Source organism: Pan paniscus, chromosome 20, assembly GCF_029289425.2.
Source record: "Pan paniscus chromosome 20, NHGRI_mPanPan1-v2.0_pri, whole genome shotgun sequence".
Lineage (NCBI taxonomy): Eukaryota > Metazoa > Chordata > Mammalia > Primates > Hominidae > Pan > Pan paniscus.
The window spans coordinates 58,050,766-58,075,587 of NC_073269.2; the positions used below are offsets into that span (position 1 = coordinate 58,050,766).

Genomic DNA, 24,822 nt, shown 5'->3' on the forward strand with positions numbered 1-24,822 from the left:
CCAGCGTTTGCGCAGATGCAAGATGGCCGCGCCTTCGTCGCCTTGGCTCCATGGGGGCCGCCATCTTTGAGTATCTGACGTACACAAGGCAAAGGGCCCGTTTTGGCGCTGGTGACCGGGGGTGACCGGGGGTGACCGGGGGTGACCGGGGATGGCCGGGAAGATGAAAGAGCACTGAAACTGTCCCATTTCCTGGCACCTCAACCCTTCATAAATACGGGTCCATATACAGAGGCTCCAGTTTACACAAGACAAAAATGGTGTGGAGGTAGATCCCTTTCATCAGCTGAATAGAAGGCTAAGATGGCCGCGACGTTTACACTTTGTACAAAGGTTAGGAAACAGTTCCTTGTGAGGGAAAAGCAGAACCGGCCGAGAGGGGACACTTCGGCCAAAGCCAGATTTCTAACAGAAAGTAGCTTGAAGCGCCTTTTGAACGCAGAAGAGGGCTGTTAGCTACGCTGACGGAACAGGGGTAGCAGTCACAGACTAGGTAAGGAAAACGGTTGGAACGTGCCAAAATTATGTTGGGTGAAAGGCATGGGGAAAAGCCAGTAAAAGCCAGAAAGTATAGTTCCCAAGGCGGAGGGGAGAGCCTGGGACCCAGGTGGAGCCAAATATGAGGGCTGGACTCAGGAGAAGTGGCCAGAAATTAAGGGAACAGGACCACTTCAGTGAGAAAAAAAGGTTGGGAAAGAGGCCGGGCGCGGTGGCTCACGCCTGTAATCCCAGCACTTTGGGAGGCCGAGGTGGGCGGATCACCTGAGGGCGGGAGTTCGAGACCAGCCTGACCAACATGGAGAAACCCTGTCTCTACTAAAAATATAAAATTAGCCAGGCATGGTGGCGCATGCCTGTAATCCCAGCTACTCGGGAGGCTGAGGCAGGAGAATCGCTTGAACCCGGGAGGCGGAGGTTGCTGTGGGCGAAGATGGCGTCATTGCACTCCAGCCTGGGCAACAGGAGCAAAACTCCGTCTCGAAAAAAAAACAAAAGAAAGAAAGGTTAAGAAAGAGATCACGTTATACTACGTGTGCCAACCGCGAATAGTATGTGCAAAGTCATGGCAATGCTGAACTGTAAATATAAATCCAACCAAACTTCCTATATTAGAAGAATGAGAGAAAGGAAATGCCTGTGTGAATCTATGTGTGTGATATAGGTATCAGTATATAAATATACAGAGAAATTGTCAAACTATTTTTCAGAGTCAAGTTCGTGTTCCATTTCCTATTCTCACCCTTGGTATATGAGAGTTTTTCTTTTTTTTTTTTTTTTCTTTTTTTTTTTTTTTGTCTCTTTTTTGAGGCAAGGTCCACTCTGTTGCCCAGTCTGGAGTGCCTGGGGAGATCACAGCTCACTGTAACTTGGAACTCCTGGGCTCCTGAGTAGCTGGGACTACAGGTGGGCACCACCACACCTGGCTAATTTTTTAATTTTCTGTAGAGACAGGGGTCTCCCTATGTTGCCCAGCTGGTCTTGAACTGGCCTCAAGCAGTCCTCCCACTTCATCCTCCAAAAGTGCTGGGATTACAGGTGTGAGCCACTTCACCCTTCACCCGGCCTATAAAGAGATCTGAAAAGAAATAAGAAAAAAGATGGGCACGGTGGCTCATGCCTGTAATCCTAACACTTTGGGAGGCCAAAGCGGGAGGATTGCCTGAGTTCAGGAGTTTGAGATCAGCCTGGCCAACATGGCGAAACCCCATAGCTACTAAAATACAAAAAAAATTAGCTGGGCATGGTGTCTCAGGCCTATAGTCCCATTTACTCGGAAGGCTGAGGCACAAGAATCGCTTGAACCCAGGAGGCAGAGGTTGCAGTGAGCCAAGATCATGCCACTGCACTCCAGCCTGAGAGACAGAGCGAGACTCTTGTCTCAAAAAAATAAAAATAAAAATAAGGAAAAGATGATCAACTTAAAAGCTCCCTAAAATTTTCTATAAACAGATGAAGGAAATAAACAGGACACTTTTTTTAATGTAAATGATCCTAAACAATTTAAAAAATACCAGTTTTACTAATATTCAAACAAATGCAAAGTAAACGTGAAATATAAATGTTTTAACCCTTATTAAGATTTGTAAAGATTGAATGACAAATCATATTTAGATTATAAGGCCATGGAACAAAGGCATTTGTTATGCTAAGCTTCTTTAAGTCTTCTTTTTCTGCATGGTAGGTAATAATGTTGTCAATTACATACTGCTTTAAATGAATTGAGATATTATCATACTTGTCATAATTCGAAGTTCTTAAGCATTACATTATTTCTAGGTATAGGATTGTGTTTCTATATAAATTCGTAAAATGTTTTTGTAGTACAGTCTGTTATTACCCAGTTTAAACTTTTCCTTCTCTTTGAGCCATGAATTTTAAGAATTGATTCAATAGAACTTTTCTTTGTGAGAATATGTGCAAGGATATTTATGGTATTGATCTGACAATTATAAGGAAACAAATACTTTTGTGGTTATTGCATAAATTTATTCTTGCATCTCTATATTCACATCTTTGGATAGTATTCTCCATAGTGACTGACTAATGTGTCCAATAGGACAGTAGCAAGCGTAACACAAATGGAGGTGAGAAATAAGCTTGCTCATCAAGGCTTGCTTGTCTCTTAGAGATCTTCCAACACATTGCAAGAAAGCCCAGACTAGCCTCTTGTTGACTGTGTAAATAAAGGCCTCATCCATTCCAGCAGAAGCCCAAATATGTGAAAAAAGCTATTTAGACCATGCAGCCCCAGTCAAAATCCAACCACTAGAACCTCCGGCCCAGCAGTCCCAATTGTTACTAAACTCTGTGGACAAACATAATGCCATGAGTGGGTGGGGGTCACCTAATCTGCAGTCCAAGTGCTTATCCCTGCTCCTAGCCAAGCAGGACTTGCCAGCTTGGGTGGTGTCCAAGTAGGGAGGGGCCCTCACTCTTGGATCACCATAAGAGTTGAGACAGCTGGGTCTGCAGGACATTGGAAAAGTCGGGTGTGCCTTCCTCTGTAGGGCCACCTGGGAAGGATACAGCTGTCTGCAAACCATGATGTCTTCCTGAGGGAGCCCCATGAGCAGAGGATGCCCAAGGCCTTGGGAACCCACCCCTTGCACTAGATTTAATGACTACCCTGCTGGGTTTTGAACTTGCATGGAACCTATAGCCCTTTCTTGTGGCTTTCTCCCTTTTGGAATGGGAATGTTTACCCAACGTCTATGCCCCCATTGTATCTTGGAAGCAAATAACTTTTTATTTTACAGGCTCATAGGTAGAAGAGACTTGCCTTGTCTCAGATAAGACTTTGGACTTTTGAGTTAATGCTGGAATGAGTTAAGACTTTGGGGACTCTTAGGAAGGCATGATGGTATTTTACAATGTGAGGACATGAGATTTGTTGGGGAGGGGGACCAGGGGCTGAATGATATAGTTTGGATATTTGTCCCTGTCCAAATCTCATGTTGAAATGTAATTCCCAATGTCAGCCAGGCGTGGTGGCTCACACCTGTAATCTCAGCACTTTGGGAGGCCGAGGCAGGTGGATCACAAGACCAGGAGATAGAGACCATCCTGGCTAACATGGTGAAACCCTGTCTCTACTAAAAATACAAAAAAAAATTAGCTGGGCATGGTGGCGGGCGCCTGTAGTCCCAGCCACTCGGGAGGCTGAGGCAGGAGAATGGTGTGAACCCAGGAGGCAGAGCTTGCAGTGAGCCGAGATCGTCCCACTGCACTCCAGCCTGGGAGACAGAGTGAGACTCCATCTCAAAAAAAAAAAAAAGGAAATGTAATCCCCAATGTTGAAGGTGGGGCCTGGTGGGAGGTGTTTCAGTCATGGGGGCAGATCCCTCATGGCTTGATGCTGCCCTTGCAATAGTGAGTACTAGCAAGATCTAGCTATTTGAGTGTGCAGCACCTACCCCCTCCACTCTGTCTTACTCCTGCTCCCTCTTCACCTTCCACCATGATTGTAAGCTTCCTGAGGCCTCCCCAGGACCAGATGCCAGTGCTATGCTTCCTGTACAGCCTGTAGAATCATAAGCCAATTAAACCTCTTTTCTTATAAATTATCCAGCCTCAAGTATTTATTTATAGCAATGCAAGAATGGCCTAAAACATGCTGTCTCTACAAAAAAAAAAAAAAAAAAAAAGCCAGGCATGAGGGTGCACACACATAGTCCCACCTACATGGGAGGCTGACGCAGGAGGAACACTTGAACCCAGGAGTTTGAGGCTGCAGTGAGCTATAATCGCACCACTGCACTCCAGCCTAGGCAACAGAGACTCTTTTTTTGTTTGTTTTTGTTTTTGTTTTTTTTTCAGACAGAGCCTATTCCGTTGCCCAGGCCTGGAGTGCAGTGGCAGGATCTCAGCTCACTGCAACCTCTGCCTCCCAGGTTCAAGTGATTCCTGCCTCAGCCTCACAAGTAATTGGGATTACAGGCACCAACTGTAGAGCGCCTGATCCTGTCACTATTTGGGGCGCCACTACGTAACCCACAAGGACCTAGGGGGACTGAAAAAAGTGGGGGAAACGGGAATAAAAGAGACAAAAGAGTATATTTGGAAGAAGGGATCAGGGGACACCTTGCCTCTAGTGGACAAGGGCCCTGAGCTTTACACAGCCCTCCATATTTATTAGGCAAAAGAGATAGTGAGAAGGCAGGTGGAAGAAGGGGTCAGCTGCTCAGTCCAGAGTAGGGTTTGCAAGATGGCATTCTCTAGATGTCCCAGTAGATAACCTCAAGGAGCTCAGCACCAGGAAGCGATTGCCCTCAGCAAACCTTCTGGCAGCGGAAGCAGTCATGAGTTTGCCCACATCGTGCATTCATGATAAAGTTTGCTGTTTGATCATATAGCCTCCAGTGGAATGCTGAGTTGGTCACATCCCACGGGCCTTCGGCTCCCAACAGCCCAGCACCATACCCAGCTAATTTTTTGTGTGTATTTTTAGTAGAGACAGGGTTTCGCCACGTTGGCCAGGCTGGTCTTGAACTTCTGACCTCAAGTGATCCGCCTGCCTCGGCCTCTCAAGAGACCCTGTCTCTTAAAAAAGAAAAAAAAGAGGTTAAGATTGTAAATCCTAAAAAAAAAAAAGCAAAAGCAAAAGCTGTATGTAGATTTCACAGCATCTTTATTTATAGCACTTAAAACCAGGAAAACAGTGCAAATATATCTGATAGGTGAATGGATAAACAAACTACTACATCAAATATGTATACTACTCTCTAATATAAACAACTTTCATCTGGTTAGATACATGGTGGTAAAAAAAATAATAAAACAACTATTCATCAACTCATATAAACCTTAGGAGTAATTTGCTGAGTGACAAAAATGCCAAAAGCTTACATACTCTCTATCAATAAAAATTCATAACTTATTTATATAAAATTTATAAAAACCATTTACAAAAACAATTTTATTTTTATCACATTCATGAAATGATGAAATTATACTGATAGGAGAAAAGTGGTTGGCAGAGTTAGGTTTGGATGGAGTGTAAGCATAAAAAGGTAGCATGAGGGACTTTGTGTTCATTAGTTTTATGTGGTTGCAGTGGTTACACGAATCTGTACATGTAATACAACTTCTTAGAGTACAAACTAAAAAAGAAAAAAACATGTAAAAATTAGTCAAATCCAAAATAAGATTAGTTTACTTTATAGTATCCTACCAATGTTGTTTTTCTGGTTTTGATAATTATGGTTATATAGGATATTTTTACTAGAAATTGGTTGAAGGATACTAGCAAAGCCTCTAGACTGGTTTTGCAATTTCTTTTGAGTTCAAATTTATTTAAGTTGAAGGTGGTTTTATAAACTGATCATCTCTATAATCTTAGTTAAGCAAGTCCAAATATGTTGTTATGTTAATATATTTAACATATTCAGTTTCTTTTCTACTTAAGTTTGCTTAATGTACAATTAAGCTCAGAGCCAAAGAAAGGAAAAGAGCTAATCATAATATGGGGTGGTTGTTCTGGAGTATTTTCTGACACAAATAAATTCTCTAATTCTCCCACACCAATTGGGTGTTCTACAATTCAATTCTGAACAACTGGGTGTTCTACAATTCAATTCTGACACTAACTTCTCCAAGTTAGTGCAGACTCCACAAGTTAGTGCAGTCCAAGTTAGTTAGTGCAGTCTAAATTAGTGCAGACTCCACAAGTTAGTGCAGTCCAAGTTAGTTAGTGCAGTCTAAATTAGTGCAGACTCCACAAGTTAAGGGGCTCAGTCCAAGACTTCCCCCACATCAGATGCCACTCACAAGGACAACCTGCAGTTCTGAATGGTGATAAATTCCGAGTTCCCACTACCTTACTCAGGTTTGATAATTTGCTACAGGGCTCACAAAACTCAAGAAAACAGCGTACTTTGTTTTACTGGTTATAAAGGACACAAATGAACACTCAAATGAAGAGGTACATAGAGTAAAGCCTAAAAAGGGTTCTCCTAATCTCAGGAGCCTCTATCCCTATGAAGTTGGGGGTGCACCACCCTCCTGGGCTATTTGGAGTTCTCTTAATCTCATTGTCTAATCTAATTTCCAGCACCCCTCCCCTTCCAGGAGGTGGGAGAAATGGGGCACAAAGTTTCCATCCTCTAGTTACTTGATCTTCCTAGAGAACAGCCCCATTCTGAGGCTGTCTAGGGGAGCAACCATAAGTCACTTCAGTAGTATAATCAGGTGTAATTAAAAGGGCAGTGCTATGAATAACAACAACAGCAAAAACAAAACAAAACCAAAAAACTCTTATCACTCATGAAGTTCTAAGCGTTTTAGGAGCTCTATGCCAGGAACCAGGAACAGAGACCAAATGTATTTCTCATTACACCACAATTTTACACAACAGTAAAAATAAACAGTAATGAGACAGTATATTATGGAATCATTGGCAAGGCAACTAGAAATGAGGATTAAGGTATCCTGTCTGAAAATGCACACCAGGTGTATTAGCTGATGTTTAAGGTTATACTTATTAAGAAAAAGCACTCAAATATTCATCATTTTCACCACATTTCATGCCTTTATGAGCTGTTGATAGTTTGCTAAAGGTGTTCCACATTTATTTGATAGCATGTTCGGAACAATTTTACTTTCTATGTGATCTCCTGACAAATGATGAAGCAGAGTGCGTCGCTGAAATCCTGCCATCAATACTGTCACCTTAAAGTTATTTTCCAGTGTAAACTTTGACACTCACTGAGGTCATATTTCTGAGTAAAGACTTTGTCATGGTCATCATGTTTCTATCAACAATAAGCTCACTTACGTTGAAATCTATGATGAAACCTGATAATAAAGTCTATCTTTCCACAGAAGACTTTTCTTAGTCTTTGTATTCACAGAATTTATCTCTGTATACTTTTCAGACATATGAGCAGAAATTATTGCTCAAAACATCTCCACATTAATATAGTTTATTCAACGTGTTTTCATTGACAGAAAATATGAGGTAAAAGACCACTAAAGGCACTACCTTATTTACTGTATTCATCAAATTGATCTCTAGGGCAAATCATTTCACCTCCTGAGGACAGACACACATCTGTCAACAGGCAGCACCATGTTTATGTTCCAATTGGCTAGAAACACACTGATGTTTAATGAAGTCTGAGTTGCTACAAAAGGCATTTCCATAGTCACGGCACTAGTAGGGTTTTCTTCTGCATGAGTTCACTTATAAGGAAGGAGCTGTGACTCTCCATTACAGGAGTTTTCAACTTGACTGATTCTACCCATTTCTCTTGTGTGCATTTTCTTATGTTTGACAAGGTTTGATAAGTGGGAGAAGGCTTTCTCACAATCACTGCATCCATACGGCCTCTCTCCTGTATGCGTTCTTTGATGTACATTGAGTACTGACTTTGTGGTGAAGGCTTTTCCACATTCATTGCACTCATAAGGTTTCTCTCCTGTGTGAATTCTCTGATGGGTAATGAGGCCATATTTGTGTGAATAGGATTTTCCGCACTCGGTACATACAAAGGGAGTCTTTCCTGTATGACATCTCTCATGTTGTATGAGGCATATTTTCTGGCTGAAGGCTTTACCACATTCATTGCATTCATAGGGTTTTTCTCCTGTATGAGTTCGCTGATGTATAATAAGAGTGCGCTTTGTGGTGAAGCCTTTACCACATTCATTGCATATGTAAGATTTCTCTCCTGTATGAGTTCGCTGATGTATAATGAGAGTGCGTTTGACAGTGAAGCCTTTTCCACATTCGCTGCATATGTAAGATTTTTCTCCTGTATGGGAGCGCTGATGTACAATGAGATTGCTCTTCACGGTAAAGCCTTTTCCACATTCACTGCACATATAGGGTTTCTCTCCAGTATGAGTTCGCTGATGTACAACAAGATAGCGCTTCATGGTGAAGCCTTTTCCACATTCACTGCATATATAGGGTTTCTCCCCTGTATGAGTTCGCTGATGTACAATGAGATTGCTCTTCACAGTGAAACCTTTTCCACATTCTTTGCACACATAAGGTTTCTCTCCACTATGAGTTCGCTGATGAGCAATTAGATAGCGCTTCATTGTAAAGCCCTTTCCACACTCACTGCACATATAGGATTTCTCTTCTGTATGGGTTTGTTGATGTGTAATGAGACTACTCTTCACAGTAGAGCCTTTTCTATATTCATTGGGTATACAGATTTTGTCTGTTGTATTAGTTTTCAGATGCTTAGTGAACAGGACACTTCTGGATAATTTCTCACATTGACCACTTCCAGGATTCTCTTGTATACAAATGTTCTCATGGTAAATGAGCTGAGACTTCCTAAGGAAGGTTTGCTCACATTCAATGCATGCATGGGGTTTCTCAATTTTCTGAGTCCTCTGATGCTTGAAGACTTGGAATTTAGTATGGATACATTTTGCATTTTCAGAAAATCTAGTTTTAGTATGCGTACGTTCATGCTTACCATGTAGAAGTGTTTTCTCACCTCCAATAAACTCAACAGGGTTATTTATTCCATGTCTTCTCTTCTGGTTGATTAAACTTAAACTTGATTTCAAATTTTTTCTGTACAAGTCAAATGTATCATGATTTTGCACTATAGGAAAATGTGTCTTGCTGAGATGTACAATATTTCTAAGTGTATTCTGTCCATTGCATTGCTGCACGCTCTTCAGAAGTCTTTGGTTTGGAGAGTGCTCTTGCAGATGACTGTCAACTTTCCCGATTCCTAAGAAAGAACAGAGTAACAAATTCTTCCATGAGAATTGTATGAGATAAAAATGCTTATGAGGCCGGGCACGGTGGCTCATGCCTGCAATCCCAGCACTTTGGGAGGCTGAGGCGGGCAGATCACGAGGTCAGGAGTTCAAGACCAGCCTGACCAATGTGGCGAAACCCCGTCTCTACTAAAATTACAAAATTAGCCAGGCGTGGTGGCACATGCCTGTAATCCCAGCTATTCAGGAGGCTGAGGCAGGAGAATCACTTGATCCCAGGAGGACGAGGTTGCAGCAAGCCGAGATTGGGCCATTGCACTCCAGCCTGGGTGATAGAGCGAGACTCAGTCTAAAAAAAAAAAAAAAAAAAAAACTTAGCTTATGAGATGATTTGCTGGGGGCTGGCTCTTTATTGTCAACTCTACGATCCCAGTATAAAAGGAAATTATGAAGATATAAGCTGAAATATATCCAAGAAATCAGATCCAAGAAAAGACAAAAAGTCTTTAAAGCTATAACAACATTAAAAAAGTTATCAGATGGGGAGACGAATATATGGTGGAGCTGCTTAGGTACCCTCAGATAATTCACATCTGTGACACCTTTCCTTAATGACTACAATAAGACTCCTACAGCCACTGTCCTTGCTGGTTCTCACTTACCTGGACAATTTTTATTCTGAATTTTACCATCTGTTATCCATGGTTCTTGTCCATGTGCCAACTTGGAGAGTACATCTGGTTTGCTAGTTTGATACCCTGTTCATGAGGAAAGACAAACAAACATCCTGAATTGGAGTCCAGTATGTCAAGATGGAAAAATAATACATTCGATGAAGAAAACAATTTCAAAGTAAGCATTCTCTCTTAGAAGAGATTATACCACTTTGGGGTCAGAGAGGGGACTAAAAATGTAACTCTTCCAAACACCACAGTGACTGTAAAGCTTTGATTAGGTGAGCATAGGACGGTGTCTGGGCATTGTAGGCACCTCTAGGTGACACAGGGGAACTATTCTTACCCAGTGATACTAGGTGGTTATAGTTCTCCACCATCACATCCCGGTACAGGTTCTTCTGAGCAGTGTCCAGGAGCTGCCACTCCTCCCAGCTGAATTCCACAGCCACATCCTCCAGGGTCAGTGATTCCTGTAATTACAAAGTCCTATTCAATATGATATAAACTCCTATTGTTAATATAGAAGTATAAGATAATTTTTTAAAAATTTTCACAATACAGCCTGCATCTATATTTCTTTCTCAAATATACTTTGGTAGGAGCAAAATCCTCTATCTATACATTTTAGCGCCTATTTCTAAATATTAAACATAGGCAAATGACATCAGGACAAATAAAACATCCCTACATTACCAATGACTTCACAACCAATATAAGGATCTGTCATGAATAGACTTCACATCTTGAATTCATAAAATAGTGCTTTTAAATAAATGTAAGAGAAAAGATGAAACTATATCTGTATAAAGCACAAAAGGCCCCTAAAGTTGATTAGATTTTTATTTATTTTTTAATTTTTAAAGAGAGAGGGTCTTGCTCTGTAGCCCCAAATGGAGTGCAGTGTCACAGTAATAGCTCAATGCAACCTTGAACTCCTAAGCTCAAGCGACCTTCCCACCTCAGCCTCTCAAGTAACTAGGACTACAGGTGGATGCTACTACCAATTTTTGTAGTGACAGGGTTTTGTTATGTTGACCACGCTGGTCTTGAAGTCCTGGCCTCAAGAGATCCTCCTGCCTCGGCCTTCCAAAGTGCTGGGATTACAGGTGTGTGCCACTGCGCCCAGCAAAAAAAAACTTCTAACAGAAAAACATATATACATATGTGTATTAATGGACAGATTAACAGCATATTAGATACACTGAAGATTATTGGTGAATTGGAATATATAAGTGGAAATGGCAGAAAATGCAGTACAGAGAAAAAAGATAAATCATAACAAAGAAGTTAATAAATATGAAATACAGAGTTGCAAGACCTAGTGTATGCCCACTTATGGTTTCTAAAAGGGAAAATAGTGTAATAGAGAAGCAATATCTATTAATAAATATCCAAAACCTAAAATATTTCAGGACTAAATACCTCAAATCTCAAATTCAGAAATCCCAACAAGTTCAGAGCAGGAAGTCACAACTGGTGTGACACATCAGACTGAAACTACCATACATCAAATGCAAAGGGAAAACTATAGAATCATCAAGAGACAAAAGACAGATTACCTACAGAGAAATAACAAAATATACTGATGGCTGACATTTCAATAATAGAATCCAGAAACGTATGGAATACAATCTTCAAAGTCCTAATTCTTGCAACAAAAAAGGCCAATTTTGGAAGGCCATTTGGGATTAAAACACATGGCTAGCAGATGACTTGCTGTCTTACAACCATGATATCAAGGACCTGTTTGTCAACTAAACTGTCATTCTCCTGCTTCACAATAACTTTTCAGAGAACTGCAGAGTGTGAAGTAGAGGTAACTAAGATCCAAGGAAATACTGATAAGAGAGTCTATGCTATATTACTGTGTGGGATGCTGCATAGTCAAGAAAGTAGATTCATGAGAGTGCGCAAGTACTCAAGCCTGGTCAGTTTATCTCATTCCAAAATCTTTATGTGAGATGTCTATCGACTGGGTAAGTGTAAAGTTAAATTTCTACCTCACTCCACAGTCCAAAAGAATTTATTACTGGATGGAAATCTTGCAGGCCAACTCTAAGGTGTCCTCTGATAATCTCATTCTCTAGCTGCAGTGACTTCTGACATCAACTACCTGGGTTAGGCCAAACTTCCCAGGTTAAAAGCACAATCCTCCACAAGACTGCCCTCACTTCAGACACGAGCTGCAAGCTTAAGGCTACAGAGACCACCCTCAACTCCAGCGAGCTGGCTACAAATGTGTGGAGCTACCATGACTCCCTCAGGTTTAATAACTTGATAGAACAACTCAGAGAACCCAAGAAAGTGCTGTGTTTACAATTAGCACTTCACTATTGCAAAATGACACAAATCAGAATCAGCTAAAGGAAAATATGCACAGGGTGAGGTCTGGGAAGGTTCCAAACACAAAGCTGCTGACTGTCCTCTCCTCATGGAATCCTTGGTGGCATTACATCTTCCTGACTACATTGTGTAACAATATTCAAGAGTACTTGCCAGCCAGCGAGGCGCACCTAAACTCTGATGTCCAGAGATTTTATTGAGACTTCATGATGTAGGCACAGTTTATTGAAGCATTGCCCATGTAGCTGAGTTCAGTCTCCAGTTCCCTCCCCTTCCTGACTGGTATTACATGGCTCAAAGCCACAACTCTCTAATCACTTAGTGCTCTTTTTGGCATGGGCAGCCCCTATCCAGTCATGTCATTGCCATAAATTATCTAGGGATCCACTATGAGTCACCACTATACATACAGATATAAACTATCAAATATGAGTGGCCCACCATGAATGACAGAGACACTCATAACTTGGGTAATTACAAGGGTTTAGAGGTTACCTCCCAGGAACGAAAACAAAGGCTAGCCAAATTCTTTATTACACTCTAGGTGTTCCTGCCCCTGTGCAGTACCATCCTCCTGAGTATGAAGTGGCCTAAAAGCTTGTTTCTAAAGAAAAGAATACAGCAAAAATGACAAGATGCCACTTTAAGATTACACTCTATATGACTTCCATCTTGCTAGCAGAATCTGTCATTTTCTAGCTTTGATTAAACAATTTGGCACATAGGGGAGGTGCATGTGACAAAAAACTAAAGGTGGGCTTTGACAAACAGACAGGTAGAAACTGAGGACCTCAACTAAACTGCCTCATTTCTCATTCTGGAAATGAATCCTCCCAACAACCACATAAGTGAGCTTAGAACTGCATCTTTCCCCATTTCAGCCTTCAGATCAGATTCCAACCCAGCTAACACCTTGACGACAACCCCCATGAGAGACTGTGAATCAAAGTAGCCAGGTAAGCCATGCCCTTATTCCTGAGCCACAGAAAGTGTGAGATTTTTTTTTTTAAGTGTTGTTTCAAGTCACTACATTTTGGAGTAATTTCTTAGGTATTAATAGACAATGAATATAAGATGTAAACTTAAGAAGACCTTATGAGGCCAGGAGTGGGGCACACATCTGTAATTACAGTACTTCCAGAGGAGAGTTTGAGCCCAGGAGTTTGAGACCAACCTAAGCAACATAGTGAGACTCTGTCTCTATTCTCTACAAAGAACAAAAAATTAGCTGGGTGTGGTAGTGGATGCCTGTGGTCTCAGCTATTCAGGAGGCTAAGGCAGGCAGATGGTGGTTGAGGCTGCAGTGAGCCATAATTGTGCTACTGCACTCCATCCTGGGGAAGAGAGCGAGTCCCTGTCTCAAATAAAGAAAAAAAAAAAGGAATAAATGAAAACATGTTCATGATATAAGTAAAAGGCTTTAAAAAAAATGACTTCTGCATGGGAAAAAATATTTTGAACAAGCTAAAAGAGAAGTAAGACTCTAGAAAAATATTTGCAACATATAAAAGAATCAATATCCAGTCAAGATAAACAATTATAAATCAGTAAGACCACAAAAAAATTAAATGAACAAAGACTAAAGACACTTTATGACAGAATAAATAATCCAAAGAAACAACAAAGAGATGAGAAGGATCTGAACCTCACTGGTGAATGGGAAAATGCAAAATAAGGCAAAATAATACTGGATCATCTAGATCATGGAAAATACACAATTTGATAACATAGTAAGTGTTGGCAAGATTTGCAGCACTGAATGTTTTTGTGCAGTGTTTTCCAACACTAACAACCAATTCTCCAATTATCTAAACATAAACTAGACGTCCAACAATTCAATTCAATTCTGACACTATCTTTGTCAGAATCCACAGATTTAAGGGTTCAATCCTACAAGACTGCCTCCTCTTGAGTTCCTCTGCCCGGCCGCCCCACTGTCTGGGAAGTGAGGAGCGCCTCTGCCTAGCCGCCCACCATCTGGGAAGTGAGGAGCACCTCTGCCCGGCTGCCCCACACCACCGCCGCCATCTAGGAAGTGAGGAGTGCCTCTGCCTGGCCCCCGCAACGTCTGGGAAGTGAGGAGCGCCTTTGCGCGGCTGCTGTGCGACCCTCCAAGTGTGAAGTGACAGCCTTGTGTGTGATCTTTCTGCCCTCCCCAAGTTTGCATTTTCGACATTAAAGTTTACTTTTCAATTAAAATTTTTAAATTGGAGAATATATAATTAAAAAAAAAAAAAAAAAAGACTGCCTCCTCTTAAGATGCCAGTCACAAGTCCTGGGCTACCGGTATTTCTGACTAACTGGCTATAAATTAGGGGCTCCCACAAACCCCTCCTCAGGTTTGATAATTTACTAGAACAGCTCATAGAACTCAGGAAACACTTTACCTATGGTACCTAGTTAATAATAGAGGATATAACTGAGGAACAGCCAGACTGAAGAAATGCATAGGGCAAGATATGGAAGAGGGTGTGCCAAGCTTCCATTCCTCTCTGGGTGTGGCATCCTCCCAGCACCCTGGTATGTTCACAAACCTGAAGCTTGTTCAAGAGTACAAAAAATTAGCCGGGCGTGGTGGTGGGTGCCTGTAGTCCCAGCTACTCGGGAGGCTGAGGCAGGAGAATGGCATGAATCCGGAGGCGGAGCTTGCAGTGAGCCAAGATCATGCCAGTGCCCGCCAGCCTGGGCATCAGAGCGAGACGCCATCTCAAAAAAAAAAAAAAAAAGAAAAAAGAAAAAAACTCACAGCCTGGGCGACAGAGCGAGACTCTGTCTCAAAATAATAATAATAATAAATACAACTTTTTTTTTTTTTTGAGATGGAGTATCGCTCTGTCACCCAGGCTGGAGCACAGTGGCACGATCTCAGTTCACTGCAACCTCCACCTCCCGGGTTCAAGGGATTCTCCTGCCTCAGCCTCCTGAGTAGCTGGGACTATAGGCACGTGCCACCACACCCAGCTAATTTTTGTATTTTTAGTAGAGACGGGCTTTCACCATGTAGGCCAGGATGGTCTCGATCTCTTGACCTCATGATCCGCTCAGGATTACAGGCGCGAGCCCCCATGCCCGGCCTGTTCAAGAGTTTTTATAGAACTTACTCTCCAGTCCATTCCTCCTTTCAGTTCCAATCCTCTAATTGCTTGGTCTTTCTGGGGACCAGTCTCATCCTGACACTATCTAGAGGTCTCATCAGTAGTCACCTCATGAGCAGAAATTCAGGTGTATCACAGGGTTTCCTTATGAATAACAAAAGACACACCTATTTCTCAGGAAGAAATTCCAAGGGTTTTAAGCATACTGTGCCATGAACTGGGAACAATGACCAAATATACTTCTTATCCGTGTCACTTTCTATATACCAGACTGTGAAAAATAAATATACATTTGGTCTCTGCCCTCCAAATCTTTGGAATTGCTGAAGTGTCTTTTATATGCTATTGAGATGACTGGTGCCTGGGGCTCTTCCATGGCCTCAGGAAGGGAGCTGGTTGCCAGGGGAACCAACCTTGTGATAGACAGTTGGAACTTTCAGTCTCACCTCTCCAACCAACCCCTGACCTCTGTGGAAGGGAGAGGTGATGGAAATTGAGCTTACCACCAATAGTTAATGAATTAATAAATTATGCCTATGTAATAAACCCACCAAAACAATAAAAGGATGAGGTTGAGAGCTTCCAGGCTGCTGAACATAGGGTAGTCCTGGGAGGGTAGAATACCCAGAAAGGGCATGGAAGCCCTGAGGCCCTTCCCCATTACCTGACCTATGCATCTTTTCCAACTGGCCATTCCTGAGTTGTACCCTTTCATAATAAGCCAGTAATCTAGTAAGTAAACTGTCTTCCTGCATTTTTTGAGCCTTCTAGCAGATGAATAGATCTGAGAAGGGGGTTGTGGGGACATCCAATTGGTAGCCAAGTCCAAAAGAAGTTATGAGTAACCTGGGGACCCAGCACTTTTCAGGGGGGCAGTATTGTGGGACTGAGCCCTCAACCTGTGGAGTCTGTCCTAAGTCTAGGCAATTAGTGTCAGAATTGAGTAAATTTTAGAATACCTAATAGGTATGGAGAATTGAATTGATGTGTGGGAAAAACCCCACATATCTGGTGTCAGATGTGGGGAAAAGAAAGAGAGATCAGACTGTTACTGTGTCTATGTAGAAAGAAGTAGACATAAGAGACTTCATTTTGTTCTGTACTAAGAGAAATTCTTCTGCCTTGAGATGCTGTTAATCTGTAACCGTAGCCCCAACCCTGTGCTGGCAGAAATATGTGCTGTGTTGACTCAAGGTTTAATGGATTTAGGGCTATGCAGAATGTCCTTTGTTAAAAAAGCACTTGAAGGCAGTATGCTTGTTAAAAGTCGTCACCATTCTCTAATCTCAAGTACCCAGGGACACAACACACTGCAGAAGGCCACAGGGGCCTCTGCCTAGGAAAGCCAGGTATTGTCCAAGGTTTCTTCCCAAGTGATAGCCTGAGATATGGCCTCGTGGGAAGGGAAAGACCTGACCGTCCCCCAGCGTGACACCGGGGGATACCCATAAAGGGTCTGTGCTGAGGAGGATTAGAAAAAGAGGAAGGCCTTTTTGCAGTTGAGATAAGAGGAAGGCATCTGTCTCCTGCCAACTACTTGGGAGGCTGAGGCAAGAGAATGGCGTGAACCTGGGAGGCAGAGCTTGCAGTGAGCCAAGACTGCGCCACTGCACTCCAGCCTGGGCAACAGAGCAAGACTCTGTCTCAAAATAAATAAATAAATAAATTAGTAATTTAAAAAAAGTTGGTTGGCAGGCACCAGCATGCAAAGAATGCCAATATTCCAAAAATGGTCTGGAGTATGTACATTAAAATGACAACCATAGTTCCTTCTTGAGTGATGATTCATGTATCACTGTAATGGTCAAAAGTTGAACTACCAACAAAGCATGGATTCTTTCATATTGAGTCTACTTTTTTTTCCTTCTTTTTGAGACAGGGTCTTACTTTGTCACCCAGGTTGGAGTGCAGTGGTGCAAACATGGCTCACTGTAGGCTCGTCCTCCTGAGCTCTAGCAATTCTCCCACCTTAGCCTCCCGAGTAGCTGGGACTACAGGTGTGCACCACCACACCCAGCTAATTTTTGTATTTTTTGTAGAGACGGGGTTTCACCATGTTGCCCAGGCTGGTCTTGAACTCCTGAGCTCAAGCGATCCAGAATCTACTTCTTAAGGCAGAATGAACCCCCACCTCTACTCCCAAAAGCAATGTAAGTTAATTTCTCCCTAGAACACAATTATCCAGTATATACTTCCTTAAGTTCAACTGACTTCTTCAGGCCACCATAAATCTATCAAAAAATCAAAGGGAAAATATCACCTGGGTCTTGATCATTTTCTTCTGTGCTCAGAAAATAGTGGATAACATGGACTATACGTCTTTGTCTCTTCTGCATTTGCCATGAAGTTTTTGAAGTTTTCCTAGTCAGAAATATTAGTGTCCACTTAAAGTTGTCCCCAGAAATTATGATATCCAAGGCCAGCAACCTCCTTCTTCTTCCTTCATTGCTTCACTTGAGTTATTTTGCTTCTGGGAGCCAGGACCTGAGGACTGATAAACAAAATGGCTTTAAGTGTACATTAACCCTGGGTCCAGACATTGTCACTGCTGCTCTGCACTTACCTTAAATAAAAGACCCTAATATTTCTAACAGTTCCTTTATTTGCTGCCTCAGAGGTTTTCATGGTTCTAAATGTGTGAAATCTATGCCTTTCTTTTGTGAAGTAGAAGTGGCATGACTATTACAGAGAAGGTGGGAAAGCAGAACCAGCACAGCACAATGCCTCAGAGGCAGGTGTCTGGGGAAAAGAGAGATCAGACTGTTACTGTGTCTATGCAGAAAGAAGTAGACATAAGAGACTCCATTTTGTTCTGTACTAAGAAAAATTCTTCTGCCTTGAGATGCTGTTAATCTGTAACCCTAGCTCCAACCCTGTGCTAGCAGAGACATGTGCTGTGTTGACTCAAGGTTTAATGGATTTAGGGCTGTGCAGGATGTGCTTTGTTAAAAACGCGCTTGAAGGCAGTATGCTTGGTAAAAGTCATCACCATTCTCTAATCTCAACTACCCAGAGACACAATACACTGCGGAAGGCCGCAGGGACCTCTGCCTAGGAAAACCAGGTATTGTCCAAGGTTTCTCCCCATGTGATAGCCTGAGATATGGCCTCGTGGGAAGGGAAAGACCTGACCGTCCCCTACCCCAACACCTGTAAAGGGTCTCTGCTGAGGAGGATCAGTAAAAGAGGAAGGCCTCTTTGCAGTTGAGATAAGAGGAAGGCATCTGTCTCCTCCTCGTCCCTGGGAATGGAATGTCTCCGTGTAAAACCCCATTGTCTGTTCTATTTACTGAGATAGGAGAAAACCGCCTTAGGGCTGGAGGTGAGACATGCGGGCAGCAATACTGCTCTTTATTGTACCGAAATGTTTGTGTGCGAAATGTGCACATCAAGGCACAGCACATTTCCTTAAACTTATTTATGACACAGAGACCTTTGTTCACATGTTTTCCTGCTGACCCTCTCCCCACTATTACCTTATTGTCCTGCCACATCCCCCTCTCCGAGGTGGTAGAGATAGTGATCAATAAATACTGAGGGAACTCAGAGACCAGTGCCGGCGTGGGGTCCTCCGTATGCTGAGTGCTGGTCTCCTGGGCCCACTTTTCTTTCTCTATACTTTGTCTCTTATTTCTTTTCTCAGTCTCTCATCCCACCTGACAAGAAACACCCACAGGTTGTGGAGGGGTGGCCCCCTTCAAGGTGAATTATCAGACAGATCAATTTTAGGAAAGAGAACACATGGAAGGCTCCAAGAATGTCTTTAAAAACCATGTGTGCCCATGTACTGGTTCGAAAGTCTCTGTAAGCTCTTTGGGTATACATACCTCATGTCAAGACCAATGTACTAAGCAAATCACAAGAACTGTCTCATTTCACATTATGCGCTAAAGGAGTAACTTTACCCAAGAGAGCTTTGTCCTTTGCCCACAGTTCCTATGAGGCAAACTCTAAGCCTTTGGAATACGCTGCTTGATAAAACTGTCTTTGGTTATCAGGGCAATTTAAGCCATGCCAAATTGTCTATCCTAATAATGTGATTTACTGTGGGAGGCCTTGGACCACGTGGTATTAGTTTGATATCTGGAGGAGCTGGAGATTGAAGTCAGCCTCATAGGCAGTCAATTGTGTGTATGTTAACTGATATCCAATAAAACTCTGGACACCAAGGCCTAGGTGAGTGGCAACAATGGTTACAATGGCTGGCAATAATAATATAAGGGTGTATATATAAGAATATGATAATTTAAAAACGTATGAAGCAAAACAGAATGAGAGAGGATTAGACAATTCAACAATAATAATTGAAGACTACATCACCCTACTTGCAATAATAAAGAAAACAAATAGAAACTCAGCAAGGATACCGAAAACTTGAACAACATTATCAACTAACTAGACTTAACGAACATTTAACACTGCACTCAACAGCAGTAAAATATACATTTTTTTCAAGAGCACATGTTATATTCTTCAAGAAAGATAATATCCCATGTGATAGCCTGAGATAGGGCCTCATGGGAAGGGAAAGACCTGACCGTCCCCCAGCCCAACACCCGTAAAGGGTCTGTGCTGAGGAGGATTAGTAAAAGAGGAAGGCCTGTTTTACTGGGATATGCTGGGATATAAAACAAGTGTCAATAAATTCTAAATATATTTTCCAACCACAACAATTTAATTATAAATCAATATCAGAATGAAATTTAGAAAATATCCAAATATTTGGAAATAAAATAGCACAGATCTGAATAACCATGGTTAAAAAGAAAATCATGAGCCAGGCACGGTGTGGCTCACACCTGTAATTCCAGCACTTTGGGAGGCTGAGATGGGTGGATCACTTGAGGCCCGAAGTTCCAGACCAGACTGGCCAACATGGTGAAACCCCGCGTCTACTAAAAATACAAAAAATTAGCCAGGCATGGTGGCCCCGCCTGTAATCCCAGCTATTCAGGAGGCCAAGATGGAAGAATCACTTGAACCCAGGAGGTGGGAGCGGAGACAGCGCCATCGCACTCCAGCAAGGGCGAGAGTAAGACCCTGTCTCAAAAAAGGAGAGAGAGAGGAAAAAGAAAATCACATGGGAAATTGGACAATATTTTGAACTGACTGGAAACAAAAACACAACATAAACATTAATTAGCTGTCCCTAAAGGAGTTGTTTTAAAAAAATAACTTTAAATCAGAAAAGAAAAAAAAAACCTGTATCAGAAAACACCCTCAAATGATTACTCATTGTCCAAACTGAAAAACTACAAAACGAGGAGCAATTAAAACACAAACCAATTTGACTGAAAAAGAGGAAAGTGGAAATCGGTGGAAAAAAAAAAACAGAAACACATTTTTTTAAAAAGCGCCCAACGAAGAATACGAAAAGTGACTGAAAAGATCAATAAAATTGATACCCATTAATTAGAGTGATCAAGGAAAAAAGACACAAGTTACCTTGTGTCTAAAGAAAGGCATAGCTTTCACACATTTAGAACCTTATTTTATTGCCCCAGGGTGTAAAAGCCTCCGAGGCACCAAATAAAGGAACTGTTAGAAATATTAGGGTCCTTTAAGGTAAGTGCACAGCAGCAGTGACAATCAGGAATGTAAGATGTAACACTATCACTGCTGACTCTACAAAACTTAAACAGCTTATGAAATGACGTCATGAATTTTACGTCACAGATCTCTGTCTCCCTATGAGAAGAGTGGCGATGTGGAAAGACAAAAAAGTTTTTGGTACGGCCCGCGGGGACGGACTTGAACTTGATGGAGGGAAGTGGATTTGAGCACGGGAAATGCAACCTTCAAGTCTGTCCCCGCATTCAAGGTTTCAACCAATTATCAAGGGGCCCTGGACCTCCTCACACACTGACAGTCCCTACCAGGCTTCTCCGTGACTCAGCCCTATATTAAATCCCATATGAAACCCCAAACACGTCTAGGAAATCGAGAGGATATCTCCCCAACCCAGACATCTCTAAGGCTGAGCCCCACATTAAATCGCGACCCTGAACGAGGCCCCCGCGTTCACGGGTACAAACTTCTCATTCCAGTTCCCAATCACTGAGCCCCACAAGCCAAGTGACTCACAAGGGCCCCAAACCCAGACAGAGTCGGACTCGTCGCTGATTTCCTCAGACTCTTCATCCCTACAGCCAAAGGACCCGTCATTAACGCCCCGCTTCCTCAGCGACTGCGTTCAAATACAGCCCCAATCAGGACGCTCCACGCACCATCGGTACGCAGACCCACAGGCCGCGAGTCCATGCCCAGAACTCGACTCACCCGAGCCCGAACCTCTCCAGACACCACTGGCAGCGACAAAACGCCGCATCCACGTCCGAAAACGCTTCCTATTCAGACGCGCTCCTGCGCGGCCTCCGGGAAGCTGAGCGGTAAAGACCGTGAAGTGAGGCGAGGACCACGGAGCCTGCCCGGGATCGCGAGTTCAGACTGCGGGCGCCGCTCTATGAGGTCACAGGGCTGCGCCCATCGCAGCGTTTCTGACAGGAGCGGCCATAATGGCTGTGGGAATCACTCTTAGTCACCTCAGTGCCTTTCTCTCTTCGTTGCAAGGGACACTCAAGAGTCGGGTGCCCAGCCAAGGCCAACACGGCGCAGTGGCATTCTATTCAGCCTGCTGTGGAAAAAAGATGGCGGCGCCCTTTGTGCCCATTATAGCTGAGAGTGGAGCCTTAGCTGGAGCACCATGGGCACGGCCATCTTAGAGGAAGGCAGCAGCCGTACGGCAGAGAAGATGCTCATATCCAGGACAATTTGGAAAAATAAACAAGGTTTGAAGAAGTCACGGTGCTGGCCAGGAAGCGGTCACAGAGTTGCCAAAACCAGTGGTCACTGAAAGTGTTAGATTTGGGGATAGGGCGGGGGTTGTGGGCTGGGTAAGGCTTTTGTGGGTTAGATTAGACTCTGACTGAATGGACGAAGCCGAGAACAGGAGTGATGCTCCATTAAATGCTAATACCCACATGGGGCTTGCTATTAAAACCACTGCCAGTGGGGAAGGGGATGAGGAGGTGAAGGTGCAACCGTGTTAATATCTACATGTTTCCTTCCAGAAGTACAGGAAGATGACAGTGGGGCACTTAAGAATATGAAATTATTAGAATGCGATCATCCTACTTTGCAATGTTTCCAGATTTTTAAAAAAGTCACACTTAAAAAATATTAGTTCTATTTTTGCAGATGTTGGCGTTGTAACTGTAGAAGATTTAAGTAAATATTGTATTTTTGGAAGGCAACCTAGAGCCAATTTAATTTTTTCGTTTTCTTTGACACAGCAATTCTAAAAGCTATTTAGGCAAATCTGTCTTAATATTAACCACAACTTTTGTAATTTACAAAAAAAGGGAATTACAATGAGAGATGAATACTTTGGTAAATTATGGAACATCTGCTGAACTGTAAGAGTATATATCAATTTAAAAGAATATGCTACAATTGTTTTATAAAAAAGAAAACTTTGTCAGAGGACAAAAAAATGATCTGCAGGATAGTATATATTTTATGGTCTTGTTATTGGAAGAAATCATAAACATCTTTTGGAAAATTGTGATTGGTTAAACAAGACATTTAGTTTGAATTAATATTGTTTGTGTTCATAGGTAGAGAATGCCATGTTTTTACTTGAAAAAATTCCCAATTTATACTTAATTTTACTATCTTTGTACCATAATCATGAATATATTATAAAACATGTTGATCTTAGAAAATAGGTATGATGATGTATAAGTTCATGGCATGATAAATGCAAAATAGGCTGTTTTCTTTCAGAAAATAAATATACTCATGCATTTGAAAAATTCTGGAGAATATACTAACAATATTTGACTGTTCCGTACAATTATGGTGACTTAAAATTTCTTCATTTTACTTACGTTTTGTAATTTCTAGAGAATAAGAATTTCATGTTCGTATTTCTTGAGTGTTATAACATATTCCATCCAGGATTAAATTTCAGCCCCGTTCATCTGGAATGTTAATCTCTGGTAGGTAAGTTTAGCACCTGGTCCACAGGACTATGAGCAGCCCATGATGGGACCTTCACTGATCATTTCCAGGAGTGGGCTGATACAACTTTGCCGTGGCAGGCTGTGCTGATTCACGGGACAAGGAAGGTGATTCAAGGGCCTGGTTGGTGGAGCACTTTTGTCTGATTCATTGCTGGAGACAATCTGCCCTGAATCCATCCTGTTACAGTGTGGGAATGGTGATGGGAGCACCAATCCACAATTTAGGGCAGAGATGTTCAAATTTAAGAAGGCTCTTTTTATAAATGCAGAGTCCGAACCCCATCCCCAAAAATTCTAGCTTGGAATGTCTGGGGAGTGACTCAAGAATTTGCCTTCTTTTACAAGCTTCTCAGAGAATGCTGAGGCAGGAACCCCAAAGAAAACACTTAGAAAGTTCTATAGTGTTCTGGACTTAAAAATATGATGGCTGTGTCCCCACAGTATATTTAGGCTTTGGTTCAAATTATATCTGCACAGAAAAGCCTATCCTGAAAACTCTTCCTAAAATAACTCAGGTTACAATCTATGAACTTACCAGGCTTTATATTTCTTCCTAGCACTTAACTGAATTCGATTTTGTATTTATCTTACTCAGTCTCCTTCACCAGACTGTATGTCATATCAAAGCCAGCACTTTGCCTGTTTTGTTCATTGATGTGTCTCCATTGCCTACAACATGCCTGCCATGGTGTAGAAGCTCAAAAAATATTTTCAAAGAAGTAAATTACTCAATATGGAGTCAGGGATTGAATTCTGCCACAATACTATATGGCAAATGTCTATTACTTTTATAAAGAGAACTCACCATTTATAAACTGGATTAAATCTCATTAGATCAAGGGAAATAACTCTGGATAGAGAAAACAGGAACCCTGTTTCTAGGGAAACTAATAATTTTTTGCCACCAGGCCTGCTCAAAGAGAAATGATTAAGGAAGTTCGCACAAAAAGGAAATAACTAAAGGAAATATTACATCAGGAATGAAGAAAAAGGAACAGAAAGGGTAAATATGTTATAAAATATAATATTCTTTTGAGTTTTAAACATTGGGTTTGCTGGTTGGAAGCAAAAGTTACAATTTTACTTGATATGGTTCTCAGTGGATGTAGAGATGCTTAATATCATTTTGTGTTAGGGGTGTGTAAGTTGAGGCCATGATCATATACCACCACACACCTAATAGGAAAGCTAAAACACACTGGCAATGCCAAGAGCTAGAAAGGGCATGGAATGCTTACACATTGGTGGTGGGAATGTAAACTAGTACAGCCACTCTGGGAAAGAGTTTGGCCATTTCTTATAAAGTTAAACACATTTACCATATTCGCCAGCAGTCATGCCCCCAGTGTCTATCCCAAATATATAAAAACTTAATGTTCACACAATATTGGGTACACAAATAGTCACAGCATCTTTATTTATAACAGCAAAACACTGGAAACAACCCAAATATCCATCAACAGTGAATGGATACACAAACCCTGGTGCATCCATTTA

The 24,822-nt window shown here is 42.0% G+C and overlaps 1 protein-coding gene across 2 annotated transcripts; it reads right to left on the reverse strand.

Annotated features, from left to right (window-relative positions):
- Window positions 1-5,111: 5,111 nt before the first annotated feature.
- Window positions 5,112-24,299, reverse strand: ZNF614 (zinc finger protein 614). 2 transcript variants are annotated; one of them, XM_008966237.6, is made up of 5 exons: window positions 21,581-24,299; window positions 17,562-17,792; window positions 10,207-10,333; window positions 9,849-9,944; window positions 5,112-9,197 (listed from the first exon to the last, which is right to left on the reverse strand). In XM_008966237.6, exons 2-5 carry the CDS (start codon window positions 17,574-17,576, stop codon window positions 7,678-7,680), a joined length of 1,758 nt encoding a protein of 585 aa, XP_008964485.1. In that variant the 5' UTR covers window positions 17,577-17,792; window positions 21,581-24,299; the 3' UTR covers window positions 5,112-7,677. The 2 variants fall into 2 exon arrangements, with proteins under 2 accessions (XP_008964485.1, XP_034800703.1); XM_034944812.3 differs by lacking the exon at window positions 21,581-24,299 and adding an exon at window positions 21,386-21,573.
- Between the last annotated feature and the right edge of the window lie 523 nt (window positions 24,300-24,822).

What these genes read in the sequence shown, in the direction of transcription:
- ZNF614 (XM_008966237.6), bottom strand. An exon ending in TAACCACCTAGTATCACTGG is followed by an intron (nt 9,945 to 10,206) that starts GTAAGAATAGTT and finishes CCTCATGAACAG; the next exon opens with GGTATCAAACTAGCAAACCA. An exon ending in TCAGAATAAAAATTGTCCAG is followed by an intron (nt 9,198 to 9,848) that starts GTAAGTGAGAAC and finishes GTTCTTTCTTAG; the next exon opens with GAATCGGGAAAGTTGACAGT.